Raw genomic sequence first — 18,613 nt, forward strand, 5'->3', positions numbered from 1 at the left:
ATCATCATCATCATACGTCAATGCAAACAGTGGGCTAACACAACAGATATAAAGCTGCAATGTCGTGCCAACTTACCACACGGACAAGGTAGAGTGCTTTAACAAGTTAGAAATAAATAATTATTTGTTGAATATCTGTTGCAAACAATATTTCGTTAGACAACACGGTTTAATTCAAGTTTTTCTTCCATTTATATCTAACCTTTTATTAATGGGGCAGTGTTTGTTTGATAAATCTCAGAACTTGCATTATGTATTTTCAGAGGACGTTTCCAAAAATGTGTAAGAGATACTGATTTGGTCCGTTTTAGTGTTTATTTCAGTTCTGTTTAGTTTCATTTAGTTTACACGTTTTTATTTAGTTAGGATTTACTTTATTTAAATGTTCGTTTTATTTTTGTTTTGGGCAATATTTGTAAAAGTCAGTATTTATGAATCTTAGAATATACCATATAGAACATACCATAGCAATATACCAATATATCCAGACATGGACAGAAATATGTCAGATTAGTGTGCTTTCTTCAGCATATGAACAGTTATTCAGTGGTAAGCTTGGCTCAGAATGAAGGCCTGATAGTCAGAAATAACAGGAAAATCCAGAGTATCTGATAAACAAAAGTGCATTATACGTGAGTAAAACTAACATTTCTGATGATAAAAGCATCTTTGTTTTTAAAGTTTTTAAAGAGTTTTACAATGAAAACACTTAAATTGTTCACAATTTAGTGTTTCATTCGTAAGTGTTTCAATTGAATCACGTGGTTTAGGTGTTATGTACGTAGTCATGTGTCAGTACTGCCAGGTTTTTATTTGTTTTTGTGATTTGTGTCTCATTGAAGTTTGAATTCGCTGTAGTTTCTAATAGCTGCCACTAGAGGCTACTAATCCCCTTCTCCTAAAAAACAAATAAATAAACAATCCTTTGTTGACTCACCACCATCCATTAACCAGCCAAACTTACATTATTTAAGTTCAGAGGTACATATCGAAAGATGCAGTGCATATTAATTTGGGGTCTTTATTATCTTTCTCAGGTATTGTCTTATTGCAACAACAGGACAAAATATAATGTGTTGAGAAAAAAATCCAAATAAATCAAAAAAAAAAAAATACAGGAAGTTCTTCTTAACTTTCTATACAGTGCATGAAAAGTACTTTGGCACAGAATTACATTTGTCTAAATCTTTAGTTAGACAAAGATAAATGTTTGAATTGGCCTTATAGAAAGGAATATACAAACAGTACATCATCCGCCGAAAAGACAACAAAAGTACAATCTTTTTATTAGCTGTATACTGCAAATATTCTTAAATTTTTGCAAAATCTTTGAAGCAAATTCATAAATTAAAGCCCAAACGAGGAAGAAATGAAGAAAACAGACAGAGAAATATATTAAAATACTGTTGTTTGAACAAATATTTGACACATAGTTTGATTTAGAGCTTTTTTGGGGGGTGGGGGTTAAAGTATGAGATTGTATGTGGCTAGCCTGGCTCCAGCAGTTGGAGCCACCAACCACACATTTTTTTCTGTCTAATTTCGATGATATAAAGAAAAAAAATAGATTGACACCAAATGGCCATTTTATACCAACTCCCAGTGTATAGCAACAGTAAACATAATAAATAACAAAAGATGCAAATAAGCAATATAAAACAAAAAAGCTGGTGCAGGATGTTCTTTAATCGTTGTCGTAGATGCACTCTGAAATGAAAGCAAAACAATAGTTAAAATGTATTTCCTGTGAGGGTCGTATCCACAGCCAGACAAATAAAATAATTTTTTTAATATTAACCCACACTCAACACACAAATCAGAAGTACAGCTTTTTTGGTTTCACACTCTTCTACTGGTTTCACATTTGTTTGGTTTAGCTGTTTTGGTTATTTTGTTTTAATACACTGACACCGCAAAGTATTCGACATGATGACAAATGGATTTCGTTTACATAGTTTACAATTGATAAGTTGAATGAATTTCTTTTTCTCAGTGTTTTGAGTCATGTGTCTGCTGCTCAGGTCCTTCCCACTTTTGTGAAAGAGGAGGGAATACACAATCTTAACCAACCATCTTAACCATTAATAGTACTGCACTTGTTTTGCAGTCAGAGGACCTGGGCACTGTGCAGTCGTTGAGTCAACCATGAACTCCCAAAGTATTGTGGAGTTAAATATGAGGGTGTGTCAAACACTGTCAAATTCCAGAACTCAACCATATAGAAAGTCTGTGGTGGGACCTCAAGAGAGCTGTGCATAAAGAGCCATACCTGCAAACCTCAATGTACTGAGGTTTGTGGGAGGGTTAAAATAAAATCCACTTTTTAAAGACTGCTCTGTCAGCAGTTATACTCCTAAAAGTTCAGCTGCACAGCAATGTATTCAGAACGTACCGTCTCCAATATCATCATAGATATCTCCATCGCTGTAAACAAAAACAAAAACATCAGTACTGCCAGTATGTTGTTTAGTTTCTAGCTTAGCATAAATGTGTGAATGTCTGTAGTACTTACTCCATAGCAATGTGGCTGGTCGAGACATAACCAACTGTAAAATGCACATTTTAAGGGTTTAATGGTAAATAGTGCTAGGATTTGTTAATTGGGTAAATGGAGATCTTAAATATATCTATCAATTAATCAATATAATTGAGTAAATAGATACTCACACTTGCCGTCTTCATTTCGACAGATCAGTTTGTTATCCACAGCTTTAGCAATCACATCAAGGGCCTCTCCTGCTTTTACTGGCAGCTCTTTGCCACTCCATTTTTTATTTGTAAGATTGTGGATGACATTCACCTGGTACAGCACCTGTATTTCTCCTTCATACTGAAACAGATTTAAAATTTATATATCTATATATGTGTGTGTATATATAAAAACATGCGAAATAAGATAAAAGATATTGTAAGTGTGGTTGAAACATGTTAGAGTGACAAACCTTAAACTTCTTCCTGAATTCCTTCTCCTCCTTCTCAAACTTTTTCTGCTTCTTAGGGTCCATTTCGTCAACTTTGGTTTTGATTTTCCCAGGTGGAATACTTGATGGGAAAACAAACAGAAATTGGAAAGAAATAACAGCTGTATTAAGACATTTCAGTTCATGGATCTAAACAGGTTGGAGTTGATCTTAAATACAGTCTTTTGTTGTGAGGTTGATCTACCTGCTGATGGGAGGTGGGATAGGTGCATTTTGAGAGTCGACGTCATCATATATTTCCTCATCAATTGCTTGACCCGGCTTATCTGTGTTAACACAAGGAAATGGTCGGTGAGTATTGGATTGGATAGTTTTCACTAAGCCTGAATGAAGCTTTAGTTTGCAAACCTTTCTTAAAGGAACACCGTAGACATTATAATAAATGTTACAAAAGCGTAAATATAACAAGTATAACTCACAGACCATCACTATAGTGTTACAGTGGAAAAATACTACAAGTTAAAGTCAAGAAAGTGGGACAGAAATGGCAACGACACAATAGTATCAATATAAAGTTGAACGATCTTAGAACCGATTAGCCTCAATAAGCCTTTGGGTCCTAAAAGACAAACCAACCTGTACCAGAAAAACTTATGTGTGCATTAACGTCTTGTTATGTTAGAGAAACCGTGCCAAGTTGTGTTATTTTGAAATGGACAGTAAAGTGGTCAAATGAGTCAAATGAGTTATACCTGAATTCCCATCTGCTGTAAATTGGCTGGGTGGAGGCACTCTGGGACAACAGAGGAAAAGATAGTTAAAAAATATTATATCCTTTATATTGCTACAGTATCATCAGTTAAAAGTGTGTTAATGTGACTTAAAGCAGCCCTGATTAACAATCATATTCAACTCTGGTTAAAACATGCTTTTGACAGTGTTAGCTGTTAATACATTGATTTTTCTGATTGAGTTGTACAGCAGTCGCGCACATGCAAATTACTCCCAAAGATTAGTAAAATCACAGGTAGTCAGTGATCAGACACAAACATGTAAACGTGACCGTTAGACTCCAGCTTCTCAGACTGCGGAAGTTAAACTGCAAATTAGGACGTTTCAGTGTTATTCAGACAGAGGTGAAGTGTTTTTTCTGATGCCGATGTCGGGAGAAATCAAAACTGAAATGCGGCGTCACTGATAAAAGAGGAGTGACGGCTGAAAGATTAAGGATTAACAACAGTGGACAGTAGATCTGTGGTCAGTCTTACTACTGAGTGTATTTTACACTTTAGAGCTGGCAGGGCGTCTGTTTCGGTCAAACATCCGCAGGAAGCTGCGGGGCTTCAAAGAAGACCTGGGATCGAAGGGACTGGAAAGCCAACCAAGGATGTAATGATCTGCTCTTCTGTCATGTTTTCTGAATCTTTCCAGAGTGTCTTTACGTTTGCATTTACCCGTTTTTTTAAATAACAAAACCAGTTCTCACCTGACTTCTAAGTTTGGATCGACAACATCATCATATATTTCTCCTTCTTCTCCTCCTGGTAGAGGTGGTAGGACAACTACAAGGCATAAGAGATGTAATCAGCAAGATTTCATTGTGTGAGCAACAATATTATTAATATAATAATATATAATAATAAAATGAAACACAGTATTGTAAAATGTACCTCCTGGTCCTTTTTTAGTGCTGTAGAGAAAAAAAAGAGAGATATTAAATGAGAAGCAGGCCAACTTGGCTAACTTTGTTTTTTCACAGTAAATTGGAGAAGTGCTTCATGGGGTAACAGCAAGACAGTAACACTGGAGTTGCCATTAGCGTTTCATAACCCTGACTGACTAGCATTTTCAAACGTATTATCTACGTCTGTGTCTGTGAAGAAGTGTTGGGGCCACATTAAGGACTCATCATTTACAGTTGCAATCCCGTACCTGTTATCAACTACATCGATGTCATCGTAGACTTCGGGTTCGTACGCCTGCTGAAGTGAGGCTCCTTGATTCTTCAAGGAGTTAAAGTCAATTTCTACTGAAGTCGTCTTCACGTAGCCAACTGTGAGAGCAAAATGAAGCATTGACGAGATGTTAGTGTTGCTCCTACAGTCAGCTTTGAAGCTAAAATATTGACTAAAAATGGAAAAAAAGACCATAGATGGTGCATAGAGAGATAGCTGATCCTGTATTTGCTGATACAAGTGACAATTTATCCTGTCAGCAAAGAGTTAGAGTGGAAGGTGACGAGAAACTGAGAAAATTGAGGGGTAGATTGTGAACCTACTGGATCCATCCTGTGCTCTTCCCAACCATTTACCCTCGGGGTTTCCCTGGACTCGAATGATGTCCACGGGGTCTCCCTGCTTCAGACCAAGGTCAGTCTTGCTGCTTCGACAATCTGTGGATGCCTTTCCTTTCTGAAGGACCTCCAGGGGACCAACCAACTAACACACAACCACGCATGCACATGAATTCAAATGTGCACATGACAAATAACTTGGTTTTGATGACTGAGGTGTGACAGTCTTATTGATTCTACCTGAGACGTTCACTCACTTTGAATCTTTTCCGGGCCTCTTGTTCCTTCTTCTCGCGTTCCTTCTGCTCCTTCTTCTCAGCCTCCTGACGTTTTTTCTCCTCTTTGTCCTCTTTCTCTTTCTTCTTCTCTTGCTTTTGTTCCGCTGCTTCCCTTTAACACCAAAAGTACAAAGCATTTAAAAACAAAAGTTTTGATAGATGGATGGATAAATATGTTTAAGATTCAGTTTTATTGGGTAAGAAAGGTGAAGAAGAGCTTTCAGACTGGGTGGAGTTTGTGACAGAAAGCTAACAGGAAGCCTTGAAGGGAACGGATTACAAGATGGTAGCGATGTATAGTTTAATGAGCCACACATCAATGCTGAAGATGCTCAGATTCTCACTGGGAGTAACAGGGATTGATTGTACCAATTTAGTCAAAATAAACCTGGTTTATAAATGTATATAATTTATGTTTATGTAAGATATTCTTAGGTTCTATAAAAACAAGAGCTTTATTTGATATCATTACCCAAAATATTCCAAGACTTCTGATGTCCCTTAAAAAGTGAAGTTAGAAAGGAGATTTAATTTACTCTAAGTTTGTCTGCTCCCTTGTTTTAATCGGTTAAAGTGCCACAGACCGAAAAGCAACAACATCTCATAGTGATGCAAAACAACCACTAGATGGTAGTGTTAATAAGGTGTGACGTGGACACAGCTGAACATTTACCGCAGACATTTTGAACTTTGGGTCTAAGCAGACTTATTTCATACGCAGTCCTCAAACATTGTGTATAAAAAGGCCAGTTATTCTTTCACACTTTAAAACCTAGACATCACGAGTGAGGTGTGGGATAAGCCAATGGAGGTGTGACAATCTCTCACCATCGTTCATCAAGATCTTCATACATCTCTCCATCATCATCATCGTCGTCATTAATTTCCTCCTGGGAGGAGAGGACATAAAGCAACAGAAATATATAAGGCTATAACCTTAGTCAAGTTAAGACACGTTTAATTTTAGAGTATAAACTTTTCAACTTAATTATTTGAATTCGTTAAAGATATTTAACCTCCAGAAGTTCTGCTTGGACTACAAAAGCCTCTTTGAAGCAGACCTACAATCTGTCAAAAGTCATGTTTTTTTACCCATACGTTCATTTATAATTACTTCCAGGGCTCGTGTTATTTAGTCACTATTCTGTTGCCGTTTCCTTCTGTGGTACCACTGGTGGTGATGTGGTTTATTCTGCACTTTCACCTGCATGGCAATCTGTATTTATATGAGTGAAAGTAATTCAGCATGTCTCACCTTTCCTCTCTGGCTTGGGTGGGCTGCAAAAAGAGAAACAATAAAGCAGCGTTACAATGAGACCCTTTTGAAGCAGATATCACTATCTGAATTCATGTTCATACTGTGAAGTTTAACGTGCTCAATGCTGACTGTCAACTGTACCAAAAACATTTTAAGAATTAGTCTTTTTTTAAGTATGATATGAAAATACATAATATTTAGAAAACTAAATCTCTTTAGCTTCATGCTAACTTTTTCATCTTTCAGCTGCTGCCTTCAAGGGTCGCCACAGCAGATCATCTGGGTCCATCTCACCATATCCCTAGCATCTTCCTCACCATCTTGTAAACTTTCTCTTTCAGTCTAGCTGCTATCCTTCTGTCAAAAATCACTTGTCTCCATCGGCTCCACCCTGCCTGCACTCTCTTCTTCACCTCTCTTGTGCGGGTCTGTTGCTTTGTACGGTAAAGTATTCATGTTCACTGCTTCTGCTCCCTGCATCTTATCCTTATGCTAACTAATGTAGGTAAAGGTAGGTAAACAGTGATGGTGAGGTTGCACTAGAATCCACTGGATTAAAAAAATATTTTGGGATTACTCCAAAATGAAGCATTTAAAATAGTATACTTTATACTTAGGAATAGTTGAAGCCATAACATTTTGAGTTCTAAAAATATTCTTTTCTTTCTTTCATACAACTCCACACATTTTCAATGCCAATAAAATGCATTTTACGTATTTAGAAATTACCACTGTCTCCTAGCACAAAGTTCAGCTTCTTCTGTTTTCCTGTGATGTTAAAAAAAAGTTGTGCAACACTAGTTTTAGAGACTTAGAGACTTTTACTGGACCTGCAGATGGTGGTAGAGGCGGAGGAGAATTGGTCACGTGATCGACATCGTCGTAAGTGTCTTCTTGCTGGTTCCTAAACAGCAGGTTAGGATTTAGCTGTTATTAATTCGAGTAGCATTATCCAGATAATACACAGCATGTCCAACATTTATCACCGTGTTTCTGTTCAAACAGGAAAATGAAAAAGTGTGTTTAATGTGTCACTCACATGGCTCCAGGATGTCGTGGGGGCAGATTTGGCAGTGCAGGTGGTGGGGCTTGATTCTGGGCCACATGGTTGCTCGCAGCAATGGGTTTCTTAAAACTGGGACCTGCAGCAGAAACATGCAGTGTTGACGCTGTGTTAGCCGATTACTCTTTAGGTGGTTTTGCTGTACTTTACTTGCTTCCAGTGTAAATTTAGCACTTTTTAGACCAATGCAAATGAATTTCACCAACACTGTCTGACACCATCTCTGATGACCACACAAGACGTGTACATAAATAGATGGGTATCTATGTTTCTAAATGTGAAAAACTTCCATTTTTCTTTGAAATAGGTCTCTCTAATTTCTGTGATGATTATATATGTCAAAGAGTCACATCAGTCTCATCTAGACACATCGAAACTGGCGCAAAGATGGTCCTCTGTACATAATCTTCAGAGACTGTTGACGGTATGTGTTAATAGGACTCTGACTATGATCAAGAATAATATATAAAAAATTTCTGCAACGAGGCATTTGAATCTCCTAGAGTGTTTTTCCTGCTTAAGTAACCCTTGTCTCACAAGATTTCGAGAACAATGACCAATCTTCGTTCACTGTCCACATAAAAAAATGTCCCAGGAACTTTAAAATGTGACTCACGGAGTTTTGAGAGTACTGAAAGTAAAAGTGAAAATGGCTACGTCTTTATGGAGTCTTTTTTGCCATGAAATGTATTCAGGTGTATAATGTGTAATGCACAACAACCAGGAAGTAATTAACAGTAAGTGCTTCAAAATGGTGTGTCTGTAATGTCGGTAAATGTGTTTCTTTGGCCACTAAATTTGAATGATGCACCTAAAAACAAACTCCAGTAATGTAGGCGATGCGAATTATGTAAATCTTTATAACTTTACTCAAGATCAATATAGGATCACAAAAGCCATAAGAAATAAAGGAAAGAAAGTGAGAGTACAGTGTTATTATCCAGAGTTATTACTAGTGGACGCTAGGCAATGTGGTTTGGTGGAATGAATCTCACAAAACTGCAAAACTGTGATCAGAACATTGCTCTCTTGGCCTTTAGAATTCCAGCCAAGACAGCCGACCCGACCTCTGACTAGAATATATTCACGTATGTTTCTATAGACAGAGCCTGTCTTTAAAAAGGCTCGCTGGCTTGCTGGAACTTACTTCCCCATGTGGTGAAACAAACTCAGCTGTCAGAGTGGCGAGTGAAGTGGGGGTAGAAAAGAGAAACTGGACAGGGAACTTGCAAATAGAGGAACCTAGTGTCACTTTAGTCTCTTATGTGAAGCTCGGAAGAACTGCAGCATTTGTGTAAACACACTGAAAATACACAGAGTATCTTATGCAGTGCAATATTTCATGCACAAGCATACTTTGTGTATTTCTTTTAGGTCTTATAAGCTAAAGTATGCTCAATAACTGCTGGCCAAACACTGCCCACGTCACTGAAACCACACTGACTTGTGAAGCAACTTCTATTTCACACTTCAGAAATGCGTTAACAGATCCTGTCCAAAGTAGCATTGCGGGCGATATAGAGGAAATGCACTTCAACCAATAAAATAAGAGGAACACCTTCTTTAGACAGTCACGAGAGCTGCATGCTCTTGAGTGCCCCACATTAACTCTTACACATTTAACCCTTTTCACGGGGGTGGGGAGACTGACTCTGCTTCTATAGAGAGTCCATTACATAAAATGTTGCTGGGGCTTGTTTTCCTGCAAATTCTGCTGTGTTTAATTTGCCATATGTGTTGTATACAGATTGAGATTAGAGAACCAAACACCCATGAGACCAAACTGAAAACAAAGGATGTAAAATCAAACAAAAAGCTGAAGTATTTCTGACTGGGGGGGTGGGGGGGCGCACATGTGCATCCCTGCTGGCTGGCAAAAGTTTACTGCCTGAAGCTGAACTCCCTGTCTCACATATGTAGAGCATATTTTCTACTTTCTTGTACGTTAGGCCATACTGCAAAGCAATAAAATGTTCATTTTCATCTCATTTTGAAAAGCCTATTTTGTGAGTTTGTTAAGCATTTTTTTAGAGTTCTCTTTTGATAGAGATACACATGATCTCATCAAGATTTGTCAGCAACCACAGCGGTCATCCATTTTTTATTAATAAAAAACAAATCCAAGACCTAAGTTTGGGTTTAAATGCTGTTTTCTAGTATTTCTTAGTGTACTCTTTGGATATTCAGCATTTCTTTAAACTAGAAACACCGAACTGTTCATCTATCAAATAAAATAAGTTTTTTTTCTAGTACAAGTGTATTTATTTACTTTCAAATAGTAAGGTTTCTTGTTCTGTATTGAAAAGTACACATTCTAGTCTTGCAACACTTCTGCTGTCATCTTACAGTAATGGGTGATAACAGGTAATTAAAATAAACAACAAATATATTTACATCTATGTATATTTTTTAAAGTAAAATTCTGAACTCTCCTTCGATTCTGAATAAAGGAAGTAGCTAACGTGCTGGGTTAACTTTAGCTTCATGAAGGTGTGATCACACGTGTCTGGGACAACGTTAAACTGTGAAAGCACGCCTCCACTGCATACTTGTGTAGAAAACACCAGACTGCTTTTCATTTAGGTTTAGTATCTTGCCCTAAGATCCTGTGTCATGCAGACTGGAGGAGGGATCAAACCACTGACCTTCAACTTAGTAGAAAACCTGCTTGACCTGCTGAGCCACAGCCACCATAAGTGGTACCATATAAATGAAACTGAATTGAATGATTCAGTAGATGATTACATTTAACTTTTACAAATATGGAAGGCTGTCAGCAGGTTTCTGAATGCGATAACTCGAGAACAAAGCAACATAGGAGTGCCAAATTGATACAATTGTATCTACTAAAACTATTAGGAGTTGTTTAAATCTCAGTGACCTCGGCCTCAAGGTCAGGGGTCAGGGGTCAGAGGATAAGTTTCCTCAAAATCTTGTGAATGTGACAACTTTATCGTGGCTTGCTATACAGGTGGATGTCAGCAACCTGTCTGCTATCCGCCTAACTCAGTAATTCAGTCAATTTATGCTCACGACACCCTAAACAAACCAAAGTTTCAAGGCACACTTGTGTTCATATTTGTGAAAAACAGCATCTCAAACATTTTACATGCTCGTGGTGCTTCTTTTGATTACACTGTCAGATTAAAAGACTTTTGGTCATTTGGACCTGCAATAAGTTCCATTAGTTTATAACTTGCCTCAATAACCTTATCAGACCCTTACACACAGGCCAACAAACGGTCTTGGTTCAGATCCACCACTCTATTGAAGCAGGCCAAGTTTTCTCAAAATATATATTTGGCTTCTACGTGGCTTCCTTCCTTTTGACACCCTGAGCCAGATGAAGCCACAATCCAAAAGGCAATGACCTTTGGCTGAAACGTGGCCCATCTCTTTACTTTTCTTTGGGAGTTGACTCAGGATGAGTACAAACACCACATGTCAGCCACAGGTCTACCAATTATGGGCCAGATGTCAGATGTGTTATAACATTTGGGTCACATCATGTACATGCTTGCCATAACCCATATCGAGCATGGTTCATGACATTTAGCTCAGGGCTGGGCCACATATCACAACTAAAGGTGGGTCTTGATACATCATTTGGTCTCAGTGTTGCTAATTCAAGTCAATAACCTGGACTTATCTATAGCTTGTGTGTCATTGGGGTCTTTTGGGGCATATTTATAACAAGTACAAAATCTCTCAGCTTTGTGGTTATTTGTGGTTAATTATATTAATAGCCTGCCTGTGCAACGGTTTTGGTTGAGCGAAATTATAGTATTTTATTTTTATGTTATCCCTGCATAGTACTACTTTTCAAGTATATGCGTCTGTGCAGTGTACAGATCCAGAGTGTACTATCCGAGATTGCTAGTGTCAGCAGACAATTTAGCATCCAACCAAACTGTTACGCCTCTTGGCTGTATGTATGGCAAAAAGTCAGCATGCCACTGACCAAAATGATAGTGTGGCTTTGCGGTTACAAGGACAAATCCAACTTACCCTCGTCAGAGGCCTCTGAGCCTCTTTTAATGTTCTCCAGGTTGACTTTCGGAGGTCGGTTAGGTTTAGCAGGAGGAGGACCCAGAGCCAAGCTATTGGGGAGAGGGTTACGCTTTGGGCCTGATGAATCATTTCCGTTAACACCACCGCTGGCCAGAGGAGAGGGCTTGACTGGCTTCTTAAAACTGGGCTTCTTACTGGCTGGAGGTTTTGGAGGAGGAATGGAGTTAGTAGCTGTAAGGCCAGGTTTGCTGGTCCCACCACTCTCTGTCTGCTCAGTCTTTTCCTCCTTGTTGAACAGATTCTGAGCAGTCCTGAAGTTTGAAGTGGGCTTAGAAGAAGAGTTGGCCAGTGATGAAGGTTTGATCACATTGTCTTTGTTCCCTCCTGCCTGTTCCTCAGCTTGCTGCCGTAATTTTACAATGCCGCCAATCGGTTTTTGTTGCACACCAGGCAATTTAAGTGGCGCAGGACTGCTGTTTGGTGCTGCATTGTTTTCGTCTTTAACCCAGCTGGGCTTGTTGCTGATTGCTGGTGAAGGTTTAGGAAAGGCAGGTTTGGACTCAGACACGGTGAAGGTAAGAGGAGGTTTGTTGAATGGAGGCTTCTGTGCCAGGCTTTTAACTTCAGGAGCCTGTGATAAGGGTGATTTCAAGGGTGTCTGCTGTTTATTAACAGTAAAGGGTTTGCTGTTCGTGTTGCTATCATCCTGGATGTTGGCAAATCTGCTTGCCAAGGCTTTAGCTTTATTTGGCTCTTGTACCTCTGTGTCACTTTTAGTAGATACTGTGTTTTTTAGGAAACTTGGTTTTGGAGCCGTATTTACTGCACTGCCAGAGAGGCTTTCCAAGACTGGTTTCTTCTGTATAGGTGGGCCAGAGGAGAGGGTCGGGTGCAAGGGTTGTTTGATACGTCCAGGGGGCGCAGAGGAAGTCTCGTCAGTGCTTCCCCCACCTGCTTGGAAGCGAGCCATGATGGCCTTTACATCTGACTTATTGTCCTGAAGGGAAAAAAAGACATAAGGGGTTCAGAAAGTGAGTTAATAAGAATCCAACACCACAGTAAGGATCAAACAGATGTTTACTTAAAGAAGAATCTAAGCTAAAGGAAAATAAGACCGTGCTTGCTAGAACATAAATGGCTTCAGCAGAAAATAAAATCCAGACAGAGCAAAAAGGGAATTTAAAAAAATGAGTTGCTCACACTGAGCTGCCATGAAAGTTCAAATAGGAACAGAAAGTTTCATTTCCTCTCATTTCCTTTCATTGTCCAGTCAGTAGAATTTGTGCTTTCTCTTCAGTTTCTCTTTCACTGCTCAATTAAACGGTCTTTTTTTCTCCCCAGTAATTTACCCAAGATCCCTCTCACACTATTTTTTTCTATGCACACATAGAAACTTAATGCACAGAGCTTTGTCTCAAAAGGTTAATCACAGGCTTTGTGGTTCAAACATGTTCAAATGACACTACATCTCAAAGTGTAGTAGTGGTTAGGCCAGCACCTTGATTGCAGCTACGGATTTGCAAACGTGACCCTGTTTGTTAGTGTCTCTCTGTTAAAGATTTAATGTTTATAACAAAATATCCTCTGTCATGAAAATAAGGGATTTTATGTTCCTTGACTATAAGTATTCTCAGCATTTACAGGATTGTGTAATACAGGAACTTTGCAGATGACTCATGTCATTATTTTTCTATGTTTGGCACTCTTAAGCAATATTTGGAAAAAAAGAGACTATTTTCTGTCTTACAGTATTTTACCTTGAGAATTGCCAGCATTCAAAACACATCTGTTTCTGAGTCTGTTGCATTTGGCAGCATGGTGCAGTGGTTAGTATTGTTGACTCATACCTGGTATGAGTTCTGACCCTTGTGGTCAGGCTTTGTATGTGCATGTTCTGCCTGTGTAGGTTTTCTCCAGGTGCTCTAGCATCATTTCACAGTCTAAAGACATGGATATTTGGCTAACTGGTGGTAAAGTTGTTGTAGGTACACTCTTATGTTGCCCTGTGATAAACTGGCGAGTTATCCCTACTCTCACATGATGTCAGAGTAAATGTGCTACATATGTCTGTACAACAAAAGCATCCTATAGGTTAAGATTAATAAAAGAAAAGATAATCAATCGAAGGATTGAGTGATTTTTCTTTTCTTCAGATGTTTAATATACTTGTCTTACAATCCCACACAATAATGTGGAAGTCTTAACATCAACTACTGCCCAGTTATTGTCTTCACTCCAGGTTTCATCATTTAAAAAACACACAATAACTAAAAACTTCTGACTAAAAAAAAAACCCTTCTCTCAAACCACACTCTGTACCAACTTCCTGGTTTGTCACTGTCATAAACACAAGTTTCAAATGGCCCCAGTTTAAAAGCATTTATTACACGGACCTTTGTAATATACCTGTTTCAAGGTAGCTGCAAAATGGTGTTTACACTGGAAATAATTTAGATGGTCTGTGTTTTTAGAGTGGCTTTGAATGAATGAGGAGTTCAAATATGTGAACTGGAACAGTCGGTCTGTGAGTATGTAAAAGTGTGAGGCAGGAATAAGCTGCATTACTAACCTGAGGTACATTATTAACCACACTTTCATCCAGCGTCAGTTTAACAAAGTGTCATATATTTGGCTCGTGACCAACTAGGAGCCACACCTATTCTAATGAAGCTGGCATGAGCAGGAAGTAGAGATAAGAGCATGAGGACACACAGCTGCAGCTATTCCTATGGAGCAATAAAAGCAAGGGAACACAATGCAATGGAAAGTGCAAATGCGCACCGCTATAAACAGAAACACTTAGCACACAGTGTTAACGTGCACTTATGTGCTGAGACTTAGACACAAAAACACAGAGTGAAGTGGAAGCTGATTTCTCTTGCTGACTTCTCATTGTAATAATGTGATATTGCATATGATGGCTCAGTGAGTTTCATAATCAGCATACAGTCCTGTGAAAAAGGAATATCACCCCATGGTTCAGTAGCTTGTAGAAACACCCTTAGTAACAATAACTAAAAATAGTTCTCTTCTGTATTACGTTGCAACGTTATAGAGGAATTTTAAAACACTGCTTCTGTTCATTAAAATTTGTGGGCATTTTTGCATTTGTATTGGTTTTGGATGCACAGCTCTCTTAAGGTCCCACCACAGCGAGGTTGAGGTCTGGACTCTGACTAGAGCATTGCAGTCCCTTGTGTTTTTTCTTTTTCTATTTTAGTCATTATATGTGGTTTACTGCTGTGCTTGGCATCATTGATCTGTTTCGTGACCCAATTTCAACCAAGATTTAGCTGAAACTGCACATTTAATTCTAGAACACTTTGGTATACAGAGGACTTCATGGTTGACTCAGTGACTGCAAGGTGCACATGTCCTGTGGCTGCAAAGCAAACCCAAATCATCAGCATCATCCATCAATAAGCTTGAAAGCTAGTGTGAGCCGCTTGTATCAACATGCTGTTTAGTTTTCCCCAAGCATGGTACAGTGTATTATTATTGCCAAACATTTGCTCTTTGGTCTCATCTGTCCAAAAGGCACTGTTCCAGGAGTCTTGTGATTTTTTCAGATGCAACTTTGTAACCTAAGTTGTGCGGCTCTGCTCTTTTTAGAAAGAAGAAGCTTTTTCTTTCAGCCTTTCCAGACATGTCATACTGTAGCGTCTGAGAAATACACTTCCAGTATATTTTACTGATGACATAATGCCCCAGTACTGTACATGGATCTATCTACTCTGGCGACCCTCTCTCTGGAAAGTAAGGGAGTGACAAAAAGTACCAGTCTCAGTCTTTAAGATGATGACTTTAGTCACCACCAGTGACCATGGACCAGACCATGTAGGGAATTTCGAGTCTTTAAAAGCTACACTGTCTAAAGAACTGAATCAGCAGTGGAGAAGTGGATGGTGTTTTATTTGATACATTTGGACACATTTTATTCTGAAATGTGCATTCACTGTTATCAATGAATGCACATCCACTGTCAACAACATGGCTTCAGTGTTGAAGAGAGAAATGTCAGCATATGCTCTTTAACAGCCAATCTCTCAGTAAACTGAGAGAGACAGTGGGTGGAACTTCACTGCAGTGGTGCCAGTAACATCAAGCGTTAAATATGTTAACGCTGAGCCTGAAATGCGGTTGAATATTAAATCGGTAGAAAGAAAAAGAGGAAAGTTCCCTCATAATACTTCTGTTTTTTAACCGCGGTAAGCTATAAATTGCCCAATATGTTATGTACAGGATTATTGCAGTTGCTTCTTCTCGAGATACGGGTGCACTGCAGTTGCAATTTTGTAAAGGACCTGCAAATTTTGTCACATACCAGAAACACCTCTTGATAGGATAGCCATTTATTGCACTACAGCTCAACACAAAGCTGCCATAGTTTGTGTGGCACCTATATACTTCTCTGAGATGGTTCAAAGGTTTGAACCATAAATTTAATGCAAAGCTGTTTAATGTAATTCTAGCTATGAAAATAATTATATGTAAATAATCCATTGTTATGGTGCAGGGTCAATGCACAAATAACATAATAAGCACAGAGTCTTGGATGCTAAACCAGTTACTCCAAACACATTTTCTCTTTTAATGTTTGTTCTTTCACAGAAGCCTTGTGAAAAGTGACCAGCTGAGAAACGACAGAGGAAGAGGAACCACGATTTCTATTTACAGTGTGATGAAAAGTGCAGAGCAAAGGTGCCTTGCTTAATCGAACTGACACAAAACCCAGAACCACCAACCCCAACTGTGAGGTTGAACTTTTCAGTTTTTACACAGTACGTGAAAAGAAAATTGGGACAAAAATGCTTTAAATATCAAACTATTTTTAACGAGTTTAAACACGTGGTTTTAATTCAGCATTTTACTTTACTTAACTTTAACGATCACTGAAATGAATGAAAGCTTATGTTGACTGCTCAGAATACAAATATGACAACTCTGCTTTTGTCAGTGTGTACACATTAACTCGCTCAAGCAAATTAAAATGTACCAGTTTGTAATAATAATCAAGTATGGCTGACTTCTAAAAGATACAAAAGCTCATGCTATCCTGTCACGATAAGCCGTCTATAACACACATAACAACCATTCTGCAGTTTCAAGAGCAAGTTCCTTCTGTTAAACCCACAGTGCCCACTTAGAGTATTTCAATCATTTAAAATGTGATGATTAATTATTTAAGTGTCTTAAGTTTTACTCACCATCTTGAGGAAGACTTTCCCAGGCAGAGAGCTGGTCAACGACTGGCTGGTGGATAAAGGAGAGTGTTTGTTCAGTGCCTCTGTGCGAGTTTCTGTTTCTGTCACAGAGAGAAAGGCACTGAGATAGTGAGTGTTGATAGTGAATGACAAAGAGTGTGGCTGAGCATTGAGCATGTATGTCTGAGGGGGGGATGTATACTCCCGTTCTTTCAGTGACATAAGCATCTGTCTACAACTGACTACTTCCTCTCTTAGTAGTATGTGTGTTTTGTGTGACTGTGGGTGTCACAACTCCTGTTATCTCCGTGTTTTGATCTCATTGATTTGCCTATCCCTGGCAAATTCCCTGCAGTTTCCCACTGTCCTTAACAAATGATGTTCACTCAGTCAGAGGCAGGTCAAAATGAAAAAACAAACCAAAACAGCCACAGTCAAAACTGTTTCATGGCAACTGTGTTAAAGAGGTGTTATAGCTTGTATGATGAAAAGGTTTTTGGTCAGCAGTGCGGGAAGACAACAAGCCATAGCCAATGAACAACATTAGAAGACAGCACAGGAAACATTGTGGTCATATGAGCGGCGCAAAGACAAGACAAGCGTATAAGACCAGCATACGTCCATGCTAGTGGCTCTTTGAAGCCTTAGAAGTGCTTTGAGCTAAAGCAGAGGTGCCACAGTTCATTTCACAGAGGGGCAAACTGGTAAATGACAATCACATAAAGGGCCAAGCTTATATATTGAATTTATCACATGGCCTCATGTACTTTATGCAATTGTGTTCTCACACACTTATCTTTAAATATGTGAGAACACTTTAGGTTTATCTTATCATGTTTTCAAATGATAAGTCAGTGGTTTTATGGAAGAAAATGGTGTTATTTACATGCACTATTCAGCCTTCTGACATGAAAATTGGCTGCATGTTAGGATTTAAGAATTGCAAATGCGCACAGTTTTTCTGTTGTGAGAAAGTGAGCTTTACAGCTTCACTAAAAGAATACTTATAGTACTAGGCTTCATTTAGAAAACCTCTGTTAACGCTTCATGGCTTAAGTTTTGTTGTGGGTGTGTAGATCAAAAATGGCAATGATGATTACAAATAATCTTGTAGGAAATGCACAAGGGTTGTCATGGTCCTGGGTCGGTGACCCAGCGCTTTAAGTTTATTATTATCATTTTCCAATTTATTATCATGATTATTATTATTGTTTGAGTTCTACGTGTTATATTCGGTCTGCCTCTGAGTCTGCGTCTGTATCTCTGTCTGTCTATGGTGTCACCCCGTCTGTTTGTGAATCTGTCTGTTTAGTTCAATGTCTTGTCTGGTTCCATGTGTCTGAGTTTCCTGTTTTATTGTGAAGGTCTGTGTCGTATGTGAGTGTGCTCTGTTTACGTTTCCCCTGTCTCGTCAGCTGTGATTTCTCCCCGGTGTGTTCCCTTGATTACTGCCATCTGTGTATTTAAGCCCTGTGTTTCTCTGTGTCAGTGTCGCATCGTACCCTCAACTTGCTGTGTGTTTGTAATGTCCTGTCCTACAGCACCTCGGTTTAGAGTTTTGTTTTTGTAAGTTTTATTTCGTGAA

General features: G+C 38.7%; 1 protein-coding gene across 3 annotated transcripts; it reads right to left on the reverse strand.

Moving 5' to 3' along the window:
- Positions 1 to 1,023: 1,023 nt before the first annotated feature.
- Positions 1,024 to 17,229, reverse strand: fyb1b (FYN binding protein 1 b). Of its 3 annotated transcripts, XM_085413779.1 has the most exons (19): positions 17,032 to 17,229; positions 11,822 to 12,821; positions 7,790 to 7,892; positions 7,581 to 7,654; positions 6,748 to 6,770; positions 6,321 to 6,382; positions 5,472 to 5,604; positions 5,200 to 5,359; positions 4,854 to 4,974; positions 4,592 to 4,611; positions 4,408 to 4,483; positions 4,207 to 4,290; positions 3,674 to 3,714; positions 3,166 to 3,247; positions 2,943 to 3,042; positions 2,668 to 2,830; positions 2,513 to 2,546; positions 2,393 to 2,424; positions 1,024 to 1,707 (listed from the first exon to the last, which is right to left on the reverse strand). In XM_085413779.1, exons 1-19 carry the CDS (start codon positions 17,203 to 17,205, stop codon positions 1,685 to 1,687), a joined length of 2,505 nt encoding a protein of 834 aa, XP_085269905.1. In that variant the 5' UTR covers positions 17,206 to 17,229; the 3' UTR covers positions 1,024 to 1,684. The 3 variants fall into 3 exon arrangements, 2 of the variants coding, with proteins under 2 accessions (XP_085269905.1, XP_085269906.1); XM_085413780.1 differs by lacking the exon at positions 4,207 to 4,290; XR_014912706.1 differs by lacking the exons at positions 1,024 to 1,707; positions 2,393 to 2,424; positions 2,513 to 2,546; positions 2,668 to 2,830; positions 2,943 to 3,042 and having other exon boundaries at positions 3,216 to 3,247; positions 4,190 to 4,290.
- Positions 17,230 to 18,613: the final 1,384 nt, after the last annotated feature.

Source organism: Rhamphochromis longiceps, linkage group LG7 (genome assembly GCF_057381845.1).
Source record: "Rhamphochromis longiceps isolate RC_006_pf linkage group LG7, R_longiceps_female_GT1.1, whole genome shotgun sequence".
Classification (NCBI taxonomy): domain Eukaryota; kingdom Metazoa; phylum Chordata; class Actinopteri; order Cichliformes; family Cichlidae; genus Rhamphochromis; species Rhamphochromis longiceps.